Here is a 27,976-nt window from a genome sequence, read left to right as displayed (position 1 = left end):
ACACTGGCTCCTCCTCCACTTCTCCCGCAAACCCCTTGTCCCACACACATGCATACACTACATTACAGGTACATTAGTACGCCTGCTTAAAACTTTGCTGTGTATCAGTGATTCTACTTGAAATGTAGTGACTACCCAATTATAGCACATAACAACATTGTTCGTTTTCAACAACTTTTTGTTCTATCCAAAGGTTAAAGCATTTGAAACAAAATCAAGAAAACACAAGTCCTTACTGACTGAGGCAACTGGATTCCTCTGGAACGGTGTGGAACAAGGCTTAAAAACAAACTGCCAAGTGGTACCACCATGTCAATAGGATACTTCTCAACTTCTGGCAAAGGAGTAACTGCCCCAAAGAACTCATTGCATTATTCACCAGAGATGTGATTCAAAAGATTCAGATACTGTGTCTCTGCCTTCACTGATGCTATTAATTGGTTTTGAGACACATCCCCACTTTGTCATTTCTAAAGGTGAAGGCTGTTCTGTGTTTTGTTAATGATGACAGCATTGCCAAGAAAAAGGAAGGTCTAAAATATTTAACTTCAAGAACATGACAGATTAAATAACCTGTGGGGTCCTAATAACCATCAATCATAATGTAGGAGATGACAAGGTGAAATTTCTAAGATGACATTTTGTCACTTGGGGTAGTCACTTAAACGACAAAAGCTATACATTCTGCTCTGCAGCTTCTTTGCTCTGATTGGGCCAATTTTACTATCATGCTATTATCCTGCACAGCAGAACTGGTGACAAACAAAGAGGTTTTTGTGATCTCAGTTGAATATTTTTCCATGAGCTCAAGAAAATATCTTCTTTGCCAAAAAAGAATGAAAATTGTCCCTCTATTTTGTGACTGGCCAGAAGCCCAAGGTTCATGTCTGTCTGGAAGAAGTCTAATTTGTATTTTTAGTTCCTGCTTGCTTATTGTGGGATATTGCAGAAAGGGCCACAAGTCAGGGGAACTATAATCGCATTTGGGATTTTTCCTGTTACGTGTTGAAATAACTTTCCTCAGGATATGGCATACAAAAAATAGAGTTAAACTTCCATTCCCTCATGCTTCACGGTTTTGGCAGTCTGCTTTAATTTAGCCTTATTTTCTACTGCGCACCGGCATATAATTATTCCCTTTAAGCATATAACATGAAACTTGATTGTGTTAGCACATGCTTCAGTGTTGTTATTGGGAAACCTAATCCATTGTAGAAATGTTTGAACTTTGGAAGAAAATTTATCATCAACGGCTACATGAAGAGTAGTAAAGAAGTGGTTCTATAGGTTGTTAATACAGTGTGAAATCCTGAAACAACCCATCTCATTAAAACTAAAAACATCCTATGCATTACCTTTCAGAAACTTTGGGCAAAAATCTGTTTAGTAATGCACATTTGTTAACATGGAATAAAATTACACTGAAGTGTAATGTGGAGTGTATGTAGAGTGGGCATATATCCAGATGATCTAAAATACAAAGATTTCACAGAATTATTAAGCTGTTCAAATGTATTGCTATCAAGAAACAGTAGTTTATTATAATAAGCATTGTTTTTCGGCCTGACAGAAGTAGGAAAATGCCATTATTAATGCTCTCCAGGCCTTGGACAGACGGCCTTTATTTTTGTCTGCTGAATAAGAAGTTTATATTAATTGTTTTGGAGACACTGAAACTGGAAAACTGAAGGTAAATATTTATCTTGATCCTTTAGCACATTTAAGTCTCCAGGGTTCAGATTAAGTGGTGGTGGTGGTGGTGAGTAGTTAGTCAGCATTACATAAGGCACCAAAAATTGTAAGTCAGATTACCAAAAACATTATGGTGGTGCCTCTTTGGCTGAAGAGTTACATTTTTTTTTCCCCAGACTTTCACTCTTCAATTACCAGCTCCTGACTTCAGCAAGAGTTGTTTTGTTAGGTAATAGCTCTCACATCTTCTTTCCAGGTACCCTGCTGTTAATTCTGCCTTGCCGAATTTACAGGTCAAGTCTGTCTCCTTTTTGTTACATTAATGCTGCTTTCCACATGAAGTGTGCTCATCTCCAACCTCTGCAGCTACGTGGTCCTCACCTAGCCCTAGCTGAATCAAGTGCTCGTTGTACCTCCGACCCATTTGAGCTACCAGTGCTCCTCCTCAGGGCATGACTTCTGTTACACCATCAGTGCAGAGCTCCACTGCTCCATGGCCACCTTCAAGCCCATGAGCATTTGTTGCTCTGTCCAGACCAACAGCCACAGCTCTCATTCTTGTCCATGCCCTAAATTCTCCCATCCCAAAATCCTGTCCCCATGTTTCCCAGACCATTAACCCTGCTCTCTGCTTTCTCATCAGTCCTCTCCATTCCTTACTCCTGTTTGTAAACCCTTTGTATCTGCCTATTGCAGCTTCGTCTCTCTTCCAAGGCTTCTTACCTCTCTCCGAGGCAGGCTGAAAGCCTCAACAGGTTTATCTCTTCCTCTTAGGCTGGTGTCCTTTCATTCACTCGCAGGAGGGGAGAGGTGCCAGAGGTCCTTGAGTAGCTCAGTTTTTCCTCCCAACCTCATCCCCTGTCCTGGGCTTCTTCCTGAAAAGCCACAATAAATTGTTGAAACATGAAAGGAAGGATGCCATCCTCATGGGATAAACCTTAGTCCCAGCTGAAAAACCCTGTTATTTGTAATAATTTTTTCAGTTGGTAAATGCCACTTACTGCAAAAGAAGTGCATCAACAACGTTCAGACTTTTTAGTGGTAAATTAAATTAAAATTCCAATACGTGGCTAACAGCAAGAATGGGATGTGAAAAACTGCCTAAAACGGGGCAGAAACAAATTTAAGCTCATTGAGGAGCTACAAGTTTTATGACTTCTAATTCTGAAGTTGGAATAATTTTCATAATCACAGATACACTATGGATCAGCACTGATGGCTAATAATGAGTGCATATACTTTGGTGGCACAAGACTTCAAAATGCATGATTAAGAAATCAAATGTATTTATGAAGGAGCCTGCATCTAAGCAGACACATTCCAGCAGAAAATTCTTCCAGGAGATTACAGGACTTAAAAAAGGTCTTAAATAGGACTGACACAATGCAATATACTAATTATTTGGCAGTGCATAATATCTTTATTTAGAACAATAAAGTATATGTATATAATGTAAATTCCAAATTTGAACTGGTATAAAAAAGGATCTGGGAAAACATCTGTCTTTAAGAGGACACATATATACATACACATCACAATTTATAAACTTTGTTGATTACCTTCAGTCAGAATGTAACTATGCAAGACTGTGCTGACATTTACACTGAAATAAATGAATTTGCCCATGATACAACCAGCAAACATTTGTCTCTATCACTAAAGAGTCTGAAGTTTCCGCGTTCCATCAATTTGATAACATAATAGCAACATGCCACCATTACTGTAGATCTGCATTTAACAGACAGTTAAATCAGATTCCTCAACTGAAGAATGTTGGATAATTCTTAAATGTAAATCTAACTCAAAATATCTGTATTTTACATGTACAGTTAGCTTTTCAATTTAATAGTTATATTGTGTGTACTGAACAGTTTCAGCATCTTACAAAGAGAGAGCAACAGAGAAAACAGAGCTGGTAAAGATCAGAATCTAAAAAATGTGCAGGTTGTACACACAGTCCACAGTATAGCACATTTTATAAGCTCACTTATAAAATGACCTTGTGATAAAATAAGTACCATTAGTTTATTCAAGTAAACACACATCTAAAGTAGCACATTGAGTTACTCAGTGTATCACGATCTGCTTTTTATCTTACAAGGCCACTACTAAGTGCATGCAAAGTTCAACTACTCCAAAGGAAAACTAAAAATGTTAGTTTCTCACAAAACCACAGATACCTGAAAAACAAATTTGTTTGACTTTTGTATAAAAAATACAACACTCACTTTTCCCCAATTTCATTTTAGGAGAAAGGGTGTTCATTTTCTGTTAATGCATGGGCTCTGTCTACCCAAAAAGAAGACTGAAAAACTGATCACTCTTCAGAAGTTAAATAGCTTACAACTGGAAAAAGAAGCAATTAAAGGACAATTTCTGCCATCCCTGCTCCCACTGAACAGTAACATTCTATTTCTGTTGATTTCAAAGATGGTTCATAAGTCAGTAGTCTTTCAAAATTTCACTATGTCCAAAGTAAGGGCCTCCTCAGTGGGTAGATAAATTGGGCACAGAAATTTTCAGATAATTTCATGATCCCATTTCCAAGTGCCACACCATCCACTGTACCTACAAATGTCAAAACTGTCCTTCTGCTTTGCAAATGATGGAGAACACACAATGTTTTGTTCAGATCTCTCAAAAGGGGGTGCTGAGCACATGAAAACCACTAGCTCCAACAACAATTCTGCTACTCCATGGCCATACTATGGTGCATATTCAAAGAACAATATTTATGGTGTAAAGTTGGAAGGTTTATACATTAATTTTCTTTCTGTTCTTATGTAGCCTTAATTTTGCCTTGCTCCATGGAAGAGATTATATTTATCGGAAATTATTTGAAAGTCACTTATCATTTTAAGATGATACTCTTGGAGGGTGAACATTTTGCAGCAGTCTATCTGGGTTTAATGTTAGGTTTCAATTTACAGCTGACAATTTCTACAGTATTGAACGGTAGACTAAGGATTCTAAAATATTGTGCATTTTGAATACCAAAGTATAATTTGGGGCACAAGAGTGTACATTATTGTGTATTTGATTTTCTGGGAAAAAAGCATTTAGGAAAACTTTCTTATGAACAAAGAACATTACTAAAGAGAAGATTCTTATTTAACTGAATCAAAGAAAAACACAGTAAAACTTCAAATGCATAAGATTGCTTTGAGAACATATTGCATAGCAACATGAAGTATTTGAGGTTTTTGTAAAATGTGTAAGGATATTTGCTTCCACTTACTATGAATACTTTTCTGCTCTGTCAAAACCAATATGCAGTTATTCTCTGCACTAACAATAAAGTGCAAATCTCCAAACAGTTAGGTCATGCTGACATTTCTTTCAGGGTAGCTCTTAAATAAGTTTGAAACATAAAGTCTGAGGTCCTTGTGAGTAAAGAACGACACAACATCAAATAAGACTGAGCTGCAGATGGGGAACTGTGTTGTTTGATTTTTGTAGAGAGCAAAATTTGGAATGCACTTGCTTTTTAGAAGTGATGAGCAACCTTGATTATTTCTTATGAAGTGATAAGTGCTGCAGCATCTTCTGAATAAAAATTAAGGCCTAATTGTCATACTAAGCTTCTTTTGATCCAGTATAAGAGAAGTTCCTCAGATGATGCACACCCCAAAAATCTGTTAACATTAATGGAACTATGCTAATTTACACCAGCTGATTAGGACTTGAGGACCCTTTTCTGACACCCAGGAAGTGCAAAAAGGCCTCAGTAAAAATAAAAAATAGTTCTACATGATCCCTGTATCAGTGAATTCGTGAGAAGTTTCGATGTTGATCTCAGTAGGGTCAAAATTCCACATGCACACGTAAACTCTGTTATCAATCACAGTAAGGTTTTGAGATTTTTTCTTTTTTGTGAGTATGAAAGATCAGTTTTACCTATAATACACACACACATACACACATGCACACACACACACGTATATATTATATGTATGTCATATTCTTTTTATGCATGGTTCTCAGAAAATTCAGTAGATTATTTAAATTTCCACAAGAATTCTTAAAAAAATTAACTATATACTTTAAAGAGAAATCCAACTTTATGCAAAACATTAAAAGGGTGGTGGTTTTAAGTTTTCAAGTTACTTGAACTAAAACTCTTGCTGACCTGGTCAGTTTGTCGACAGACGACAGTTTGTCAACTGAAGTGAGCCACCTTTACCTTCTGAAGTACAAATCTCTAATACAGATAAATTATTCATACCCATTATGTGGAAAGAGGCAAGATGAAAAGATGCACAACTACACTTGCAGCTTTTACCATGGTATTTTTAGGATTTACTTGAAAGTGTATGTCTGTACATCAGTCCTGTACAGATTCCATGGATGCTACATCAGCAATTGATGCAGAAGACAAGTGGGAAACAAAGCCGTTCTCTTTTGTTTTGAGAGAATTAACTTTAAGAATGGAGAATGCCAGGATATGTAAGCTTACTAAGCACTTAAAGCACAATGCAAACATTAATTACAGCTGATGTAAGTAAAAGCTAAATACACTCAGGATCTTTCCGATGTTCTATGCTATACATTTAAAGACAAGGTATTAATGGCATGCATCTTCAGCATTTAAAATGCACTTCATGGGTTTGTCTTTACTCTGATGTTTGAACGCAGTTCAGACTCTTTACTTTCCCTTCCCTTGGCATGGCTGGAAATGTCACCAGTGTTCACATACCCAGCAGTTACTCTTAATGCTTCGAAGCTCCATGAGGCACATTCACCTCCTGTTTACTTCGTCTTCATCCAGTATTTGCCTCTCCTGAAGAGAGATCATGAACGCTGATGAATTCTTGAGGCTTTCTGGCGTGGGCAATCAGCCACCTGGCACCCGACAGAGACCACATGTTGCTGTACACATGACCTTTGTCAGGCATAAATACAGCTCCTTATAAGTAAAAGGCTAGAACACGGGTCCATGGCATGACTTTGTTTTCAAGTTTTATATACAATATTGAAGAGTATGTTATCTGTATCTATTTCTGCATTTTATATCAGTTCAGAGAACTCCTTCTGAAGACACCAAGGTAAGGTAGAGGACACAGAACTTAAATTAAGGATGTAAAGGTATTTATGACTTTCAATGGTTATACATAGTTGGAGGCATTTGAAAGATGTTTCTTGTTCAGGACATGTACTTTGTTTGCCAGAGTCAGCTGCAAGTACTAATGCAATTAAAAATCCCCAAATGCCACACAAGGTAGATATTCATATAAGATACAGTCCTGCTAAGTGCACACTCTTCTTGTCGTTGTTCAATTCAGTGTTGGTTTCACAGTAACAAACACAAATTGTCCTCATTTCTATATCATGTCTATGGAGTCATGGGCAGCAACAACAGATGCAGACTCAGTCTGTCACTCCAGAAGGAATACGAATGTGCTTAAAGCTGCTTCATTTATGAAGCGAACATGGAACTGTTACCTGCCTGAAGAGAAAAACAGAAATTATAATTTTGCTGATCAGTTTTCCTCTCTTTCTAAACAGTAGAGCTTTTCACATGCATATAACAGACATTTTTTCTTATAATTTGCAAACAGATAAATTAAATGACATTTGCATAGACATTCCTTTATTATGAAAGAAAAATTATTAAGAAGCACTTTCCTGGTCCAAGAACACGCTTGCCTGCAAAAGCTCATTGATATCAACTACGGTGGTGAAACAACTCTCATGGTTTTACAAAAGTGTTATGTTTCTGCATTATGGTCTCTGGCAATCTCTGGCAGCAAACTTCCCTTTGAAGTAATCTAGACAAGCCAATAGCAAACTGAGCTTACATCTTTGGAAAAACCAAACAACTTGTCCAATGCAGTGATAATTTCCCTTCTTAGTAAGTACATTTAGAACAAAGCAGTTAAGAAGACTGGAAATCTCTCAAGTTGCAGCTAACTTGATCACAATGAACACTCTGGAATACACCTGAGAATGACTGCTACAAGATGCACTGCAAAACCTCTTATGCTGCTCTTTCCACTCATAATATAAAATGAAACATTCAGTGTTGCCTGAATCTTCCAGACCCTTGCCAGAGGTGTCGTTGGGTAAGTAGTACAGCACAACTCCTGTGGCCAGAAGCCCCTTGCCAGAGACATGCACCATTCTTCAGAGTACAGCTGGGACCAAGAAAGTTCACTTTTACATACTAAAGCAAGAATGATGTACCTGATAAGGCTACAGAGACTGCAAACTGTGCTGAGTAAGCAACAATTAACAGAAGCTCAGCTCTACTTGGCGTGTTCTCCTACGCAGGTTGCTAGTTTAAGTATTGTGTTTTTTAGGTCACACTGATTTGAAACAGCTGTAGAATAACAGCTGAAGACTTCTCTACATCAGCTCTTATGCTAAAAAGGAGAAGCAGTAGCTGTCCTTCATTTTGGAATTAAAGCATCCTTCATTTTGTAACATTCAGGTTACAAGTCAAATGCCTAAACTAATGATACAGGATTATTAGCAATAATTAATTAATTGCTAAAGATCTGAGGTACAAATGAAGCCTATTGATAACAAGTTCATTTTATTTTTTATCCCAAAATGGACTCTGAATCACTTTATATTTCAGCAGCCAAAAGTTATTAAGCCTATGGTAAGACTCTCAACCACAACAACTTACCAGTACATGAAACAGTAACAGTGTTGAGGGAGAAAAAGCAACAGCTACACTTGTAGATGTTCCTTTTCTTTCTGCTGCAACATACTGAAAAAAAAAGAAAAAGTACTTTATTGCTACAATGCTAGTGTTTCAAAGAAATAGTGTAAGTGTTTATCAGTTAGGTACAATAAAAGGGAACAAAGTATTAGAATTTATATTTGCTATTAGGTCCTCCTAGTTGCAGATGAATATTACAAATTTATCAGGGAGGAGGGAGAAAAAAAAACATATGCCAGATGTTTAAGAAGACATCTGATGGACAATGTAACCTGTTTAAATTTCCTGTTAAGGCAATCTCCTGCATGTAACTAATTGTTTCGTCTTTCCTCTTTTCTTCCAATAAAGCAATATCTTATATTTCCTGTGAAGTTAAAAGGAAGATGCATGTTCCATTTCACAAGTTTTAATACCTGTGAGGATGAGGTGTAGGACGAGCTATTTGTAGCTACTAATGTACTTGGTGAATACACAGACTAATATACTTGGTGAATACACAGTCTTCCATTCTATGTACTGTACATGAAGAAAATTTGTTTTAAGAATATTCCTGAAAGTTTTAAACCTGAAAATTTCAGCTCCTGTGACCAAACTGCTAGATCAGAACCTTGCCTATTTCTGCCTTCAACAGTGGGCAGCACCAGGCATTTCACACAGTAGGAGAAGCCTACAGGGTAAGATTTGTCCTTCTGCCATCTGCATCTTTCCCTTAATCCCTCATAGTTAAAATTTGACCAAACACCCTGAAATATTGAGTTAAATAATACACTCAAAACACTTCAGCATGAACCATTCTAACTTAAAATACCCCCAAGTCACTTTCTGAATTTCACAGACTTTGCCCAAGTCATGTCCAAGCAACTTTGAATGTCTCCAACTGTTATTTCTAAGGTATATCTGATTGACAGAGTTGTGCAGATTTTTTTCTGCTTAAAAATCAGATAAAGCAGTGTTTAAGTATAATAGAGCTGTGAACCATTTCAGGATGACCTTAGGAAGTTGTTAGGATTTGAATGAGCTCTCAATAACTTTCTATAAACATTAAAAAAAATGCCAGAAAACATAGATGCTTACACACACTCTTGAAAGAACATAAAATGTAAAAAATGTTTGGAAGGATTTAGGATCACAGACAGGAAGACATTGTTTTTTATTTATTTACAGAATATCAATTTAGCTTTACACCACACAGCAAATAACAAATTTCACTTTTGTTTTTCTTTTTTTTTTTTTTGTTGCTTCCTGTATAGGTCTCAGCAATTCCTTCTGACAGTGGGAGTAAGGGCAGATAAAGTAAAAGTAATGTCCCCTTAATAAAGTTTTGTATGCAGAAATCTCCTCCATATCAATTTTTATATTTAAACTAGAAGCTCCTTTAAAGGACACACCCTAAGCACATATTTGTCTCTACAGCAAGACCTTGTGTTTGGGGTTTTTTGTGTATATCTTAGAGCTAGAGAGAAACCTTCAGGAAGTAGCTCTCAAACATAAACTTACATTTGTATATACATATACAAAGTGAAACAATATACCTTATTTCATTTTCCTCTTGACAGTCATGACACTGTGTTGTTTCATCACTTTCTGGTCTGGGATGTGTTTTCTAGGAAGAAAATACATTAAATATAAATATTCTAAAGCTTTCTTTAACAACTCCTTAAAAAATTGTTGTACGTTTCAGTTTGCTTCAGATTTTCACTATCAAAGTCATCTTGCAAAATGCAGACCAAGTCTTGTCCTCTAACAGACATCTTCTACCAGTATAATTTTACTATCAAAGCCTTTGCATTGTAGGCAGGGGCACAAGGGGCAAAAGTAAAAGAATCCTCTTCTCAAGACATAATAGGAGAACCGGGAAATTGAGAGAATCCCATGTTTTTCATTTCCAATTAGACAGCTATCATGCTGATAAGACAGGATTTGCACTTTGGTGGTGGAATTCAAGAATTTGACAACATAAATTTACATTTGCATGGCACACAGTTCAGCGAAGATCAAAAGAGACATCTCTCGCTTTCAAATGCAGAACGGTTCTGTTCTTCCCGCCTCCTCATAGCTGTAAAATGTAGTATCACTATGTAAACAATTAAATGTAATATTTCTTACCTTCCAGTATACGGCTCCCAAAATAAAGCCAATAAGAAGAGACAGCAATGATGTCAGTGCTATGCTGATCCCTTGCAGGCTGGAGCTGCTAATGAAGCCAAGTGCCTCTTCTGTAATTACAGATGTTCTCGTTAGTGAAGACAGATTTATGGCAGAAAACTATCTTCAGGGCAATGCTATTAACACAGGCACTTTTATGCACCACCTACATAACAGCATCTTAAGTAGCAGAACAGATACTTCAAAGAGCTGTATATATGAGGTGCACATCATATAAAATCTCACAGGAAATTTTTGACCACAAGGATGCTCCTCCTGTTTCTGAAACAGCTGTGTTGAATAGTTCCAACACTAATTCTCTTTTTCATTTGTAGAGAATTTTCTCTTTCCCGTACTTTGTAATACAAAGTAATTCTTTGGAAGAGAATATATCAGTCACTTCGTGCATTTGCCTAAGTTCCGTAAGACACATACCACTGACTGCAGATAAACACTGCACCTTGCCACTAATGAATGATCAACATGAGGTCTCTCAAGGGAGGTTAATTTAACAAAATAAGCCTGACTTCACTTCTAATGTCTGCCTGAAAAGCTCACACTGGATTCATTAAGATCGAACCCTTGTACCTTGAAGTCCAGATATGTGTTATTTTGTTGTAACCATTTCTTGATAGCTTTTCACATTTTATATGGAAAAGCCCCAATCCTAGTCTTTTATGTAAACAAGCAATTCCATTTCCCTCACAGGGAGCTGTATGCTTGCTGAGACAAAAATGTGGCCCTTCAGTTATTTAATCAAGAGAATGATGTGAAAAGTCCTACAGAGTCACCCTGGGATCCACCTTCTGAAATGCAAAGCGAGCCACAGAAGACTGCTAGTTTAGACACCGTCCACCCAGTTTTAATTCACTTCAAGATTTAGTGTCTGCAGGTTGAATACTGGGTGTGTTGTCAGATTACAGGAAAAGAACCAAACTGTAAACACTGGAAAAGTGTAGGTGATGAGATACAGAAATGAAAATGGACGGGTAGCACTAGAAATTTGTGTGACTCATGCAAACAGCAAATGTCTAAGCATGTATGATATGATATACTGGGTCAAGCAATGTGCATTTAGTGCGTTATTAAACAGCTTCCAAGAAAACACTTTAGAAAGGAGCCTTCTCATCATTAACTGGCAACTCATTTTCAACTCTGAGATTTTCTGCTTGTCATTTTGCAAGCTTTAGCACAAATGTTCTTTTTATTTCTGAAATTCAGCTGTGTTTTCTGGAGTCATGGTAGACAGACCTAAAAGTCAGAAAACAAAAAGTCTGTGTATTATATATCTATATACTATATGCATCTCTTTCTCTCATACACTGTTTACAAACTCTAGGTTTTGACTATAGGGGCTTTAATTTTACTTACATCTGGCAGACTCAGCACACTAAAAGGAAACATCAGTCAAGCAGAACCAATGCTAGCTTACTGTGAAAGAAATCTGTCTACAGGGGATAAGGAAAAGATAGCAGACGAAGTTCTACAGAGGTGAACATCAGGTGAAAAAGAGAGGCTATCAATTAGTCTGCCTCTGTCTCCTCAGACATTAAAATCAAGAGCAGAAATTAACTGGAGGGGCATATCTTTTCTCTGTCCCAGATTAGGCATAGAGGAGATTTGCTTGCAGAACTGACCTTCAAGAAATCTGGAAAAACTCAAGTGGGGTAAGGCCAGCCTGAACATCTCAAAAAAGATTCCTGTCATTATTCTATCTGAACTGTATTCTCAGCAGAAAATTCCAATATTGCTCTTGTGCTCTAGCCAAGAAAAATGCGACACTGCTTTGCCTAATCACATTAGTCATTCTACCCAATGAGAGACCACTGAGTTATACAACTGAATTACATAAATCCTATAGGGATGGTCATGTTTTCTGGATTCTGACCTGCAAATTTCTGAAAAAAATGGAAAAGTGAAATAGAAATCAAAGGAAAAACTCTTCAGGTGATATAGAGCATAATTTACTTGATAACATGCTATGGTAGATTGTATAACCTCAAAAATCCTCTGTCTACTCTGCAATGCTGAGCAGCGTGTCATGGCAAGCATGCTGATTTTTATGTGAACTTGTAGAGAAATGTTCTGTATGCTGGGTGATCAGTGATAGTCTAGCACCCTCATTTTACAGTTTTTCACAACCTTTAGAGAATCTTAAACAGAAGAGCCCTCTTTACAATGAAGTATCTAGAAGTGGAAAAATCTGATTTCTGAGGAGGTATCTCCAATGCAGATGCTTTCTTCAGCATCTATGGAAAATCAAAAGGAATATATGATTAGCTTTCCAAGTGGGGACCTACAGCCCAAGGACAGAACCTAAATACAGTCCAGTTGTGACACCCTCCCCAGCCTACCTTTTAAAAATGAAAAGAGATTTTTTTTTCCATAACTTGATCATGTATGAATTAATTTGAAAGTTAATTAACCCAAAACTACCTTAAAAAGCAAACAACAACAGATTATTTAGATACACTTTCAAGTCCAGAAAAAAGATGAAAGATTTGTGGAGAATGAAATGCATTATGGCAGGTTTCTTCATGTGTTTTTTATTTATAGTAACACCTAAAACAAAACAGGCTGGAGAATTTTCAGTCTGGAGGACCTCCCAGGGACCTATGTCTCGATGAAGGAAAGGGAAATAAGGAAAGAAACCTGGCTGCCAATAGGTTTTTATTCCTTCCAGAGGGACTTTTTACTATCTTGGAAACTTTTGAGCTCTACACAGAAAGATTTCCACTCCCAACAGTTGTAAAGGCAGAGTAGGAGAAGGAATGGGAAGAACCAGGTGTTTCAGTAACTTTGTGAACTCCTTGGGCAACGCCAAAGGAACTGTTGGCTTTGCAGTTAGTATATTATACACTTAAAATAGACTCCATCCAGTAAGGTGTGAAAAGGGAGTGGAAGTAGGCCAGCACCTCCCAGAGCTCTCACTCTGCCTCTTGTGGAAGAAACCCTTAGGAAGTGAGCTCATCTGACGTAGATTTATGTATAGTCTTTGTGGACATTGGGATATTAACTTGTGAACAAAACGTGTGTACATTAAAAGCCACTCAGCTACACAATGAAGTTATTGAGCTGCTCTCCATCTTCAGCCATGTGTGTAGGTTTAGCAACCAATTATGATTCAAAGCACTGGCTTGATTTTTTGCCATAGATGTCTCAAAGGAATTTTCACTTTACCTCTGCTCAGCTCCAACACAATTACCACAAGATCTTATCTCTAAAAATTCAGTGCAGCTCTCACCTGTTCATTAAGGTTTTCCACTAACTGTAAAGTTGGAACAAAGGCACAAAGGCACAGAGGCAACACCAATTGCACTAAGCCATGGGTGAATATTTTCAAATTGTTGTGCAATTACTGAATTAAACTACGGTTTTCTTTGCTTAATTATAAAAGTAGACCTTCCTTCTAAAAACACTTACAGAGTTCTCTGTGTTTACACATTCTTCAAGCTGTTCAGTACTGAATAATAAAGCCAAATAATTGTGAAGGAGTTACAGGCAACAATGGAAGAAAGAAACACTGAACTTTCCATGAAAATATAAACAATTCTATGGCACTATATTGAGTGAGAAGTGTTAGCAATAGCTAGTAAGTTTAAGCTTAATCAGGGTAACATGAGATTCATCTGGTGGTAAAAAAAAAGACTACTATTTATTGTTTGGTTCAACCACTGAAAGAGATCAGTACTCAAAAATTCTTATCTTGACACTTGTTCTTTACATAGGAACCATCTCATCTGAATTCCTTAGGCTATGCACAGTATAATGATCCAGAGAAATATCAATGAGACTGGGATTTAAATAGTAATTGGAATTTAAATTGGACCATAGTGGGGTGTGGTGTTTGAGAATTTTATGTGGGAAAAGATGGAGTGGGAACATGCCACAGATCTACATTCAGTATTACAAGAATGAAACCAGCAATAATGTCATTCAAAAAAAAAAATTAGAACAGAATAATTGTTCCATTTTACACTTAGTTGTGGTTAAGACCTCTGGAGTAGATTTTGTCAAGGTTCTACTCTATTATAGTAGTTTAATTTTATCATTGTGCAATAATAATGAAGTAATGAAACATGACTCTTACAATAAATGTAGCAACAACATGAAAAAAATGTAATTCAGCTAATTTATATAAAATTTCTATGATAATTATTTCACAAATGATTTTATTAGATGATGCACTTCAGGTTTGTCTAAGTTGAATTTAGAATTAAGAGCAGTTTGAGTCATCTGAGTACACAGATTTTATTAACAGATGCAAAATTCATTATTAAACTGAAGGGGTTCTTCTGCGAACACTGAACGCTTATAAATGGTCTAAAACCCATTAATTTTAATTATCTCCATTTAAAACTGTTTAATGTTAAAGAGGGTAATTTAAAAAAAAATACTGCAATAGCTTGTGTCTGGAGATGTTTTTTTTCAGGTTTCGCCTCTTCTCCAAATGTTTTCCTTTATGAAATTTGAATCTAGTGTTGCTGTTCTGAGAACAGTACTGAAGCCAGCAGACAGGGTCCCCTGTGCTGGGGAGTCTTCACATGGGAAGTAATAAGGTTTATTCATTGTTGTTCCTTCCAAGAAGGTAGGGATTAAGTAAAAGAGAAAACCTAGCAATAAACCCAGATAAAACCAAAATCAGTACTGAAGACCATTTTCAGGGAGTAAGACAAAGATGCCAATAAAGAATCCACAGATCCCTCCCTGCAAAAAACTCCAAACAAATAACTAAAGTGTAACCAGTCAGCATCCACTGTCCAAGTTAATGTAATTTAATCTGATTACGAGTTCAAACTGTCCCCAGTCCCAGATGTGTAGTCCTCATGTAATTTCTATATAAGACTGTTAACTGATATCCAATTTTCCAATAAATTGCTTAAGAGAATGATAATCAGTTAAAACACACCTGTAGAGCATATGGCCAGCCAAGCAATTTGACTTACTGCATTATTTTAATTAGGCTTTTTTCCTACTTGATTATCAGTTCCAGTTACAAAAGAAGATTAATAAACGTGCTTGTGTACTCCCTTCCAATGTACAGACACAGGTGCCACACTCTGCTGCACTGCCCCATCTCACTCCTGTTACTGTACTGGATCAAACTCCTTTCATCTGAACTGCTCCTGTAATCTATCCGTCTTTCTTTTGGCTCCTCGATCCATTCCCATTGCTTCAGGCTGCAGCTGAATATTCTTTCTCTATCAGTGACAGCAAAAATTATCACATGTTCAAACCTGAGAGAGACAGGTATGTGCTCTTTAGCCCCCTCCTGGTGCCTCATAACTGGCCCTGGGCTGATCAGGTTATTTGCAGTCATCTCTGTGACCTCTTGGCGAGGAATTTATGGCAGTGAGACTTCTCTTTTCAGAGAGGCAGGGTGGCAGCCAGGAGTTGAAGGTGGTTTTTGTTCCAACCTTCTACACAAAGGATTCTGGGGAATGATGACTTACGACCTTCTCTTAATTAGAAAGCAATCAGAAAGGGCTTCAAACCTGACAGCAGCTGTAAGCCAACTAAGAGGTAGCATGCATGGTGATAAAACCCCAGAGAATAACTAAATTAAACTTTCCCAAGAGAAGGAGCATGAGAAGAAACACAGTCTTAAGTAGTATCTGTCCCACTGTTAGAAGCTACCATCGTGCCCACCAGGGTACAACAGGCTGCCTTCTTGCCCATTTTTAGTTAAGCACAAGGAGTACCAACCACACACTTCATCATCATGCATTTAGATAACATGGATGCTTGTGAAGTGAAAGGGGGAAATTGTGAAAGAGGGATACATTGTCATCCTGATGTGTATGGGAAACAGGAACAAGGGAAACAACATGGTTAAGCTTTAACCACCATTTCGGGAACCTAAGGAAATAAGGAAAATCCCCTTCTTTTGTTCACAAGGAAAGCTCCAGAGAGTATTCACCTTGTTGTACATGATGTCACTAAAAGCCCCTGAAACTTTGCAGTTTCTCCTGACCTCAGATTCTTATACCCCTTCAGACTTTTTGACAGGTAATGTTGAGGCTCTTAACAGCAACAGGTCCAGGCTCTCTTATCTCAGTGACCAGTCATGTAATACACTGGACCAAGACAGATGAGAAACACAGAGATGGCCACACCAGAGAGAAGATTACAGCCTGCCAAAAGTGGAGTGACTTTGTCCTTGACCTCAACCGAAAGCATGCTGACTGCAGATCTGGACCTACTGCAACTACAGCAAGTAAACATGAGGGCTGTCTTCAGGTATTAAGCTTGGGATTGACAGTACTCTCAAAATCCAATGTACAGGCAACCTCTTTGTTCACGTGAGTACCCTGGGCCCAATTTTGGACAGGAATGCTTAGAGCAACTTCCTTTTCTGAGAGTTAAAACGAGGTGTCTGAGACAGCCAAGTCTGCTGAGGCCATATGACCAGCAGGACCTCACGACAGCCAAAACAAAGAGACCTGCCCTCTCCAAGTTGCAGAGAGCTGTCACATCATTGTAACTTGATAGCATCTCTAAATTTTGATTAGATAACTCCATTGTATTTCAGTACGATAGCTGAGAAACACATGGCACACCATCAGGCACACGTAACTTCCCATTAATTTGCACAATTAATTACATTCTTTTCCTCTGAGCTCTCATAACAACCAGCTACCAGAACAAAATGGAGACACATATATTAATTCAATCACTTGTACTTACTGTTACTGCTAGTGTTACTGCCAATGCTGTCATTCCTAAGGGAGCTGGCAGCAACAGGAGGAAACAAAAATGTTTTTGTGACAGCGACTCTGGAATCTAAATAGAAAATGAGTATGTCAGCATTATGTAATTTAAAATACAGTTCCCTCTATATAGGATGATGGGCTATAGGGCTACTTTGATGTTGCTTTAGGGCTGTTTTAAAAATCTGTCTACAGGGCTGTTTATGAAGTCGATTAAGCCAAAAAAAGCAGTCTTATTAAGAGGCAGATGTGTCTACACACTGAGCTGCTGCTGCAGAGCTATTCTTGAAAAGCAGTTGCTTTAAACACGTTCTTAGGTTATGGCACTGATCTGCTTCCAGTTACTACTGGTGTAAATGTGCAACTGGATACGTTGCCCTAATTAAAAAGCTAATAGCTGTCACTAGAGACAGTAAAGAGAATACAAAACCTCCATTTACTGCAAGGATGAGAATGAACTGCAGGAGCCTGACTTGAGCTTGTTAAATTTTTTACATGAAGTAAACATGGCCCTTTTCAAGAGGGATGGGATGAACATGGAGGTGACTTGAGGCTCCTGCAATTTACAACTTGTCCCAGCTTCCTGTTCTTTCAGTAGTGCAATCTTAGGCTCCTTTATTGCCTTATAAAAATTAAATAGAGCATTAATAGAAGATAAGAAGAACAACAATGTAAAAAGATGATCCAGGATATATTTGGGATGAAAAGAAACAGAGCAGAGTATTGTAAGGTTATTTGGATTACATTAAGGAATGATGTCACTAGGAACGATGACACTAGTTTTACTGCCAGATAGGACTGGACTTAGAACAGAAATACAAGCTTCAGTGTTGGTAGTAATTTTAACTGGCAGTAAAAAGGAGACATGGTTATACAGCATCAGATCCTTAGCATCTCTGAAATCAAAGGAAAAGAACCCACTTATATTCACTTAGATTCTGTTCCCAAAATGATAGTCATCTTACCATTCTCTGGTGTTTCTACTGTTGAAGGCAGAATACAGTCATTCTTATCCAACGTGTCTGCAAATTCCTTGTAGACCTCAATGGTACTATTAAAGTGCCTAAAAAAATCCTCAGGAATGAAGCGACCTTCTTCATAAAGGTGACCATTTTCTTTTACAAAATCCTAGGGTAAAATATAAAATTCAGCTTGAAAGAAGGTCAAGAGAGATGCTAATTTCAGTACCTCAACAGATGTTAAAAATACCCAAAGATGACAGAAAATAGTTTAAATTTTTAACCTGCAGAAGATCAAATTTGCTGTATACAATCTTCATAAAACATACAAACCCTCTGATCTAAGGATTTCAAATTAGCTCTGCAAATAGAAATAAATTATTAATCCAGTGCTGGAAAACTGCCAAGGAATGAAAGCAGTCTCCCATCCTACATTGAAAACGAAGATAATTTTTTTTATTACCCTCTTTTAAAAATTACCTTGATTTCATATTACTTTGCAATGTTCCACATGGTCCTTTTAATCTGAACACAGGAACAGGGCACAATTAGAGTTATTGTCATAAGAGTACAGGGAACAGAATACAATAGCTGGGATATGCTACTGCACAGAAGCAGACTTTGATCCCTGATAATGTACCTAAAAATAAGAGAAGGACTATAAACAAGGAAGCCCAATCACTCTGAGGTCTAACAGACAAACGTGTTATGCCAGACTAAACAAGACTGAGGTCCCTGTTAGGATCATTGATGGTTATCTTTTCTTTTTTTTACCTGACTTTGGCTTTCATAACAACTGTTTCTTATACCAGCAGGCCAAATTTGGCTTGGGGTTACTCTATACTCCCGAGAAGGAGGACAGTGGTAAGAACATGGGTTAAATATGTTCTAAGGTAAAATTCCCAGTTTTGGCTCCAAAATTATTTTATGTTTAATTCTGAAAGTACTAGACCTAAGGTCATTCTTCTCCGAGGAAATTAATAGCTAGTTATCTCTCTGAATTACAGGATTTTTACTTCTTCATTTTATAAACCAAAATTCTCTTCCCCAACCACATCCCAGTTGAGTGCTTTGACTTTAGGGAATGCCTAAATACTCTGAGTAATATAATGCCAATATATGACAAGGTTGCAAGGTTGTGCCACTCTAAATGAGATTGAGTACTTTAGTCCATTTGATTCATTCTGGATGTTAAAAAGGTGTAATTACAACAGTTAAGGACTTACTTGACAAAAATAAATGTATATGGAAGATGAAATCCGTGCTCTAAAGAACAGTTTTTGGCTGTTTTATTCAGTGGGACAAAAACTTCAACTACAGAACTTATTTTTAATTACTGACAGACTGGTTAGAGCTGGGTAAGGGTTTATAAAGTTAATTTTTTGCCATCATTTTCACCCAAAGGAATCATAGATCTCTTGAGTGGGACTCATGGAATCCTTCTAGCTGCTGTGGGCATCCAGAAACACTTGGAAATGGGCCAATATCCTCTAGTTGTTGATGTGTCTTTGTACAAAAATGTTTATTAAACCATGGTGAAGCCTTCAGAGCCTCACACACTGTGATACCTATTCAGACTATGCTCCAACCAGACCATCTTTAAATTTACATTAGGATCACTAGCAAAATGAGTAATTTAAGTTGGTTGTACAAGGAAGATTTCTGCCTGTTTCAAACAGACCATAATGAATTAATTACTGTAAGGATGATGATTACATTTTTTACTACTTAAATAACTGTATACAGGTCATTGTATATACTGTAATTCCTCGTAAGCCATTTTCCTTTGAAACAGGAGATAACAACTAGCCAACGTTAGCACAGTGTACTCAGTGCGTTTCTAAACAAAGAAGGATTTCAGAGGTACAGGAATAGAAATGAGAACAAATCTAATAAAGCTTTGGACATTTTTAAACTATTACTGAGTACTACGTAACAGAAATTTCAAATAAAAATATCCAGCATAAAAGTAGAAACTCTTTATTAGATTACCTTATTTTTATCAAAAGCTAGGCATGCCATAAGATCATTAATTATCCTTGTGAGATTATTGATGATTGAATAGTTGCTTAAAACATCAGACATATCTGAAATATCTGAAAACTTCTGGAGAAGATTATGTAGACTCCTTGAAAATTCAGGCACCATCAAATGCAACCAACAGTGATTAGGCTATAAGGGGATAAAAACAGAAACAGAGAGGTAGATTAAATATCAGACTTTTGCAAAAACTGGTTAAGCAACTCAATGTGCAAAAGTAGAATAGACTGCTTTTTCCAATTTAAATTATCTTGAAAGTCTAAATTAAAATTCTTCTTTAGTGTGGCCAACTTTCCCTTCAGTACTTTTGGTAAAATTTCTATTCTTGCTGACACTGACATATTTATGGTTGTCTGTTAAATGCCATCCCTTCATTAAATTTTTAACAAATGCCAGCCATCAGTCTGTTGAGAATTTGAGCCTTGGGATATACTACTAAGTACCCTCTTCCAAGCTTTCATTAACTTTTTTTTTTAAAAAATAACTACTGCTTTAAAAATTTTCTCCAGACTTTCTTTAGAGCAATCTCAGTTTTAATTTTATCGTTGTTGCCCTATATGGCTCAGTTAACCCCAAAGATCCTTGATTTAAATTTCTTCTGAGGAAGGTTTCCCTAAACATTTTACATGAAATCCTTGTGTGCTTTTATCCATTTTCAAACTAGTCAGCTCAGTTAACTCCTTCTCTTCAGTTTTCTCACTAAATACTATTCCTGAGAACAGTTTCTAGATCTAAAAGTCTTTCTTTTCCTGAGTTTTCGCCAACAAAAGGGTTCTGCACACCCTGTCATGGTATCTGCCATATCTGTGCCACTGGAACAGAGTTCAAATCCTTCCACTGACATCTATGCAATTAGTTTGCAGATAAATTACATACAGCTGTTCATGTGATTGAAACCTGGTCATTCGTCTTGCTGCCTTATAGGGAGTCATTAACTTCTTCTACTTAGATTTACGTAACAGTAGTCAAGTAAATAAAAAAGCCACATATCCCAAGAAAAAAAACCAAACTCAATATGGTCAGCAAAAATAAAGGTAATGCACTAGTCACACCGCAACATGTACCTTGAAGTCCATTCCCAATAAATGCTGATTTTTTAATGGTAAATGTTATGGGAATTTATTCCGTATGTGAAGTAATTTTTTCAATGTTTGAAATATCTCAGGATCATTAAAGCCTCACAGCTGTGACGTTCTTGGCCCAGCAACCCCTATGTACTGTCAGCATCACTAAACCAGTTTCCAATTGCTGCCCAGTGGATGGGCAGCATCCACTCCACCATCTGCAATGAACAGTAAATGTTTGATGTACCCACTTCTAGGCTTAATCTCATTTTCCTCACTTTCTGCAATAAGCATGTGTATAGATTCTTTATTCAAAAAAAAAAAAAAGTATCCACTACTATCAATATCATGACCTGGGGACAAATTACGTTCTTGGTGACACAGATGTTGTTCTGCCTTGATGCATAAATGTTTTTGATGAAGAAAAACACACTTCATGCTTTTGAAAACTAATCAGACTATTAGGTTTCCAGGTTTAGAGAACCAAATGTAAATACATTGTTCATCTCAATCTGACTTTTCAATTTCGTGTACAACTCTCTCACACACTGCTAACAAATGGTAAGTCAGTATTATCTCCTTCTGTAATTATCTCAATAATGACTTAAAGAATGAAACAAAATGTGAAATGGATGGCATTTGGCTTGATTCTTTCCTTCCCTTTTTTCCTTCAAGCACAAGAACAGGAGAGGAGAGGCAGAAAGCAAATAATTCAGAGAAAGACTTGTTGAAACATACTTCATTCAAGCAGCATGCACTGTGCCATGTCCCATTGCCCTCATGAGACAGACAACACGCTTCCTCTGCTTTGGTGCAGGACCATGGACACAGAACTTCTGTGCTTCCTTGGACGGCAAACATGGAAAATTCTTTTCCTCTGAGGTTTTATGGGCTTACATCCTCCTCTGGCAGGGACCAGCAAAAGCTTGCCGCTTCTCCTAGTGAGCATTTGGCGATTCCAGCAGGGAATCTATTTTGTTCCTCCCGCGGTTTAGCATGTGCGTGGGAGTCTCCTCTGACTGAACTGTTCTGACCTACAAAGCTGTATTACATGAGAGCTCTGAGTTTTCTTTTCAGTAATATCAAGCTGTGCATTTGCTTGCTATCATAATACCTACCAAACATAGGGCTGAAACTGTTCAAATTGAGAAATGTGACAGTTTACAAAAAGAAATGGAGGTTTAACTCTGCTTTTTTTGTGTAAACTTTGACCAAGATCTACATTTTGGGGGCAACTGCAAACCTGACTTCCCTTGTACCTCCAGGTAGTCCTCATTTAGCTTTTTCTTTCTACGTCTATCTAAAAGTTTCAAGTTTATCTCCTCTTCGGAGTTTAGCCCCTGCTGCTCTCATCTTTGCCTTTTAACCTTCAAGTTAGATTACACAGTTCACTCTATGAGACTACTTTTAAAGCCACTCAGATGCCTTGAGCTAGTGCATAATGCAACAACCCTTCCGTTTAATGGATCAGGTCAGTCTGTTCCTGTTACATGCACTACACTAGCTTCCCATCTGCTTTGCATTCACGCTGGTTCCTGCCTTTAGTCATCTGCATTTGAGACTTGCTACTTTGGTTACCTTTCCCCCTTTATGCACACACTGAAGATTGAAATCTACTGAAAAATTTGCAAACACTGTTTCAATCCTTTCAGAGCTGAACAAAGGGCACTCGCCTTATGCAAAGCCGTGGGTTTCCCAACTTGCAGGGACCTTGCAGAATCCAGAGCAAAACCTACTTTTTCAGGCAGCCTTTGTTGGGGTATGTGTAACACAACCTGAAATCCCTAGAGAGGAATTTGGCAAAGTGAGATGTGAATATCGCTGAATACTTCCTCCTGGGAAGGCACGTGGCCAAGAGCTGCACCTTCCATCACCATGACTGAAAGTAGTGTATGAGAAAAGGGAATATGGAAATCCCAGCTCTGAACTTCTCTTCTTGTTTATTTCTTGGCTGCTCGTCATTAATGTAAACCGGATCTAAGTTTCTGGACATGATGCAGCAAGACGACATGGTATTTAAACTATAGAAAAGAAAGGGCATACTGGCAGCCAAAATGTAACCACAGAGCAAGGTAAGAGTTAAGCAGAGTGAATGACCAGGACTCATCGCTCAACCAGGCTCCCTGGCCACCTTCATTGGCAGTGCCAACCTCCCCACAAGTGCAGCAGAGGGAACGGCACTGATCCAGCCTGGCTCTCACCCATCAGCTGCCATGCTTATCATCCTGGAGGGTGGGGAGCAGCACTCAGGCTATGGCTGTCCTCCACAGACATGAATCTCATCACATCAGGCACCAAAATAATTGAATTTCAAAAAAGCACCGCAGACAGGGGATGGTGGCAACCAATCTTGCTTCCTTTTTCTCTGGATATTGGCTGTTTTCAGAAACTGAAATTTTTCCATTCATTTTAATTATGTAAGATCTAGTACCCAACTTCTATAGCATTTGTTCTGCAGAGTTTTTCTGTCTAAGGAAATCAAGTTTAAACTGGATTTTCTGAAGTACTAAGTTTTAGTAAAAGCCTCAAGCTTCCAACAAAACTCATAGGAACACTGCCAGATCTGCCATAATACCTCATAACCTTACAGCTCAGGGCTCTTCACTATCCCACAGCCTCCTTTTCCTCCAGCCATCTTCTTAATTCGTGTTATTCAGGACTGAGAGAATGTTGCTTCTGGCATTGTTCTCCAATATCAACAGGGAATATTGCCAGATTTGCTACAAGATTGTAGGATAGGATGCATTTTTATATCTGTATCACACACAAATTCGATTTTTATAATGAAAACTTTGTATGGATACAAACACAGCTTTTTACATCTACCAGATGATTTCCAGCTACTAATGTATGTGTACAATGATTCACTCTTAAGACAGGCACAGTATTGTTCAGTTTAATTGACAAACTAGTCCTTTTCTTACTTTTTTCTTTCCTTAAAAAAAATACAGTACGGTATAGCATTCAGCATAATATCTACTTTCACCTTTTTTCCTTCTCTCCTTTTCCTTGCAGTGTATGCAACAAGGAAGAGAGCATTTTCAATACAATATTCTTAAAAATATTTTATTAAAATTCAAGGAAAACCATTGAAAATGTTTAGTAGAATAAGAAACAAGATAATACGACAAAGCTTTTAATACAAAATATTATAAAATTTTACAGAAATGGTTGATGCTTATTTGAAAGTATCCCTATGTATTAACTATGGGATTATACAGAAAGAATAATACAAAGTATGTCTGAATGAAATAATGTCCTCACTTTCTACCAGTTTGCATAGTTACTGACACTACCATTTGCTGAACTTAAGGCTGTCTTCACTGGCTACACAGTATTTGTTGTGTTTTAATGGTATTTCCACTGGCTAAAATGAGAAAGACATTCTACAGTAAATTCCAAAGTACAATTAGAAAGGAACTAAGAAAGCAACAATTTTCAACTGACATGATGAAATAATACCATAGTTAGACTTATTCCAGGGAAAATGTTAAAAGAATTAATATGAAGAAACATTTTTCTAAGATTTCTGCAACTAGAAAAGTTTTAAGTGACTGCAGGAATCTCTCTACATTTCTTTTAAATGAATACTTGTGAAGCATATGAAAAGTGAAATAACCTTATTTAGCTGTAACTTACTAAGGCATAGGACTAGGTATAAAATGTTACAGCCGTCACTTGTTCCAGTGGGCTACTTTATTGGGATTAACTTGAAGTGTTCGTACATACCAGACTATCCATCTTCGGGACATATTTAAGGGTTATCATATAATCATTTGGGAGATTTCCAACCTACAATAAACAGATAATAAATATGTTATTACTGACTACATAAAGTGAGACTCAGTTTTCATCACAGTATTCAACAAAATCTATCAAATATTCAACACAAATTTTCAGTAATTTACCAGGTGCAAAAGCTTACATATTCAGTTTCCTGTAGAACTGCTACTGACTCTTATTTGCCCATCTTTCCACAATTCTGTAACATTCCCAGATCCAATCTGATGATGTTCAATGCTACCACTTCCCAGTAGAACTAAAGTCAGTAATGTGGTGAGGAGAAGTGATCTGAGGTTATTCATTACTGCAGAAACTCCACTGCATTTTCATCTTTTAATGGCATGTCTTGAAGTGTTTACATGGCAATTTGTATGTAACCCCAACCACTCCAAACAGTATAGGACCCAGTAGTCTCTAAAGCCTTTTTCCTTCAAATAACTTCCAACTTCAGCAAGCATTTGAACCTAAAGAAATACTTGCCTGCCTTGTGCTTAGTTATGTACCAGGACAGAAAAACAACGGAGCACAACTTCAACTTTGAATCTATGCCTCTCACTGATTATGAGCAATATATCACCTGGGGCAAAGGAGAGCTTCTGCACGTGTAAGCTGAGCACGGCTCTGCAGATGTGGGTGACTACTGGGTGTGCTGAAACAAGGACAAGGAGTGGAAGAAGGATTCTCACTGAATTACACAACGCAATTTCCCATAGATGGGATCCAGCACTACTGTGAGATGCATCTGATCATCTGGGGAATGTGCTAAGTGAGGAGATGAAGAGGGAGACACCTCCACAATAAACAATTTCTTGAAGTACTTTTTCAAAAGGTTTACCAATACTGTGATGCTTGGTGATGCAGCAAATCTATTTTCTTTTGTATCAGTGAAATTTTATATAATGATATTTCTCATCATGGTTTGAAATTCATTTAGTCCAAAGACAATAAGCACAAACAGAAGTCCTTTGGTGAACCAGAATCTGCACTTTGTTCAGCAAAGCATTTCTGCTTCTTAGGGTTAAAGATCATTCTGTTACAGTTGCTTTTGATTTTGCTGCTATAGCAACAAGAACATGGATTAGTTTTTTTCCTGTGCAGTTTTCAGGTAATATTTGGTTGACACAGACTGTTTTATTTGTTAATTGAAATTTGGTTTCAATTAAAAATTAAAATAGCAATTTAAAAATGTTGTGGTTCTAGAAAGGATCAAAGACAATACTTACACACAGGGAGTCACTAGTGAACTCCAAACATTTTTTATTTACTACACGGGCTGAGCCACAATCCTTAAGTTCAGTGACATCTACCTTTCTCGTACAGCTTTAAAAAACAAGTTTTATACAAAGGATTGTGATAAATTCCTTTCTGTAGATCAATTTTTTTTTTCTTTTTATACCTATATATTCCAGAAAACAGCAGTTGCAAAAGTGCCACTAAAATCCTCTATATGAATTTCTATTTACCTGGCTTTTTGGGGAGTTGATTCAAGAGGCTACAAATACTGAAAAATATTGAAATACACGTGCTCTTTCTTTTTGAGCATCTGATTTATTCTAAATCCTCATCTACTTTTTTTTTGGTATATTTTTCCTTCCTCTAAAAACATCTTGACATCATGATGCATTAACAGGTAATCTAGTTTATTTTCCAGCTTGCTTTGTGTGCCTAGAGAGGTAGGATTAGCAGCACTTCAAGCAGCAAAGATAACAAACATGCTACTGTATGTGCAAAGTTTCCTATACTCACTCTAGAGGGATTCAATACTTAGCAATGTCAGCAAAAGCAGCGTTCTTTAAGAAAGGTCACTGGAAGATTAAATTTGTTCCAAATCAATGAACACTACAAGAGTTGAGATGCATTATGTATAAAATCTACTTTACTGGCATAAGAGCCTGTCAAACACTTTTCATGCACTAACTGCCCAAGAGCTCTTACAGTTTCTCAAACAAAGCCAGAGAATACAGCTCAGCCTCAGGTATTTTTCTCCTTGACAGACTGTGAATCAGAAAAGATATTTTTGAATTTACTACTAAAAATGAAGATCACTTGGGGGGAGGGTGTCAAACACAAAATATATGCCCTGCTTGAAGACAAAACAACTTGTTAAAGTTTTATTGGTTAAACTCCACATGCCAGATGCTCTGCTGATGGTAAATGATAGAGCTCAGATAAAGCAAGGGAGTTCTATTTGTGTTCTAGTTGGACTTCCCAACTCACGCATATAAAATAGATAGAATCTATGGATATGTTTGTACTTAATCTGTGCATTTTGTACTGTCTTGCTTTCCTGAAATTTCTCTGAAGACTAACCATGAAGATGACAATCCAAAACCAACCACTTGACTTTCAACTGCTGAAATGATCGTGAAAGGAATGAACGGGCTATGTGTACCCATGCTGTGCGGGGTACCCAACTGCTGCAGCTCCCAAGAAGGAGCCACACAAGGCAGAGGACAACAGGGCTTTGAGCTGCTGGAGCAAGGGGGAATGCAAAGGGATTGTCCCTGGAAACTCCCCAAGTCCCAGAATGGCTTTTTTTGACTCGACTTCTTTGTTAGAGTGACAAATTTGGGGGCAAGAAAACACCTGCCTGCAGGACTTTCCTTGGTTTAGACAAAAGTAACAGTTTCAACGATTATAGAGAATGTCAACTGATCATCTGCGAAAGTAACATATAGAACTAAAATAACCTTGCATTGCAATTAAAATGCCACAAAAAAAATTTCTTATTTAGTCAGTGTGCGTGTTTACAGAAATCCTATCAAACACTGAGAAGAGGTGAAGAACAAGGAATCTAGACTTATGTCTTTAAATCCATATAAAACCAACTTTAAGTGCTACATTCCCAGTTGCAACAAAATTTCAAACTGGGGAATGTAAGATTCCTTTTGACATACAGAGGTATGAATATTTAAT

General features: G+C 37.3%; 1 protein-coding gene across 1 annotated transcript in view; it reads right to left on the bottom strand.

Moving 5' to 3' along the window:
* Positions 1–8,367: 8,367 nt before the first annotated feature.
* The window catches only part of KITLG (KIT ligand), a gene marked incomplete at its 5' end in the record, with an annotated part of 44,946 nt that continues 25,337 nt past the window's right edge, over positions 8,368–27,976 (bottom strand). Inside the window, 7 exons of the mRNA XM_010086383.1 lie at positions 8,368–8,407; positions 9,892–9,962; positions 10,466–10,575; positions 17,192–17,287; positions 18,180–18,342; positions 20,166–20,345; positions 25,007–25,069. Coding sequence (XP_010084685.1) covers positions 8,368–8,407; positions 9,892–9,962; positions 10,466–10,575; positions 17,192–17,287; positions 18,180–18,342; positions 20,166–20,345; positions 25,007–25,069 — 723 coding nt within the window. The remainder of the gene's footprint in view (positions 8,408–9,891; positions 9,963–10,465; positions 10,576–17,191; positions 17,288–18,179; positions 18,343–20,165; positions 20,346–25,006; positions 25,070–27,976) is intronic.

This window comes from Pterocles gutturalis, unplaced genomic scaffold, assembly GCF_000699245.1.
Source record: "Pterocles gutturalis isolate BGI_N339 unplaced genomic scaffold, ASM69924v1 scaffold2036, whole genome shotgun sequence".
Taxonomy (NCBI): domain Eukaryota; kingdom Metazoa; phylum Chordata; class Aves; order Pterocliformes; family Pteroclidae; genus Pterocles; species Pterocles gutturalis.
This window is presented reverse-complemented; position numbering and strand designations above follow the sequence as displayed.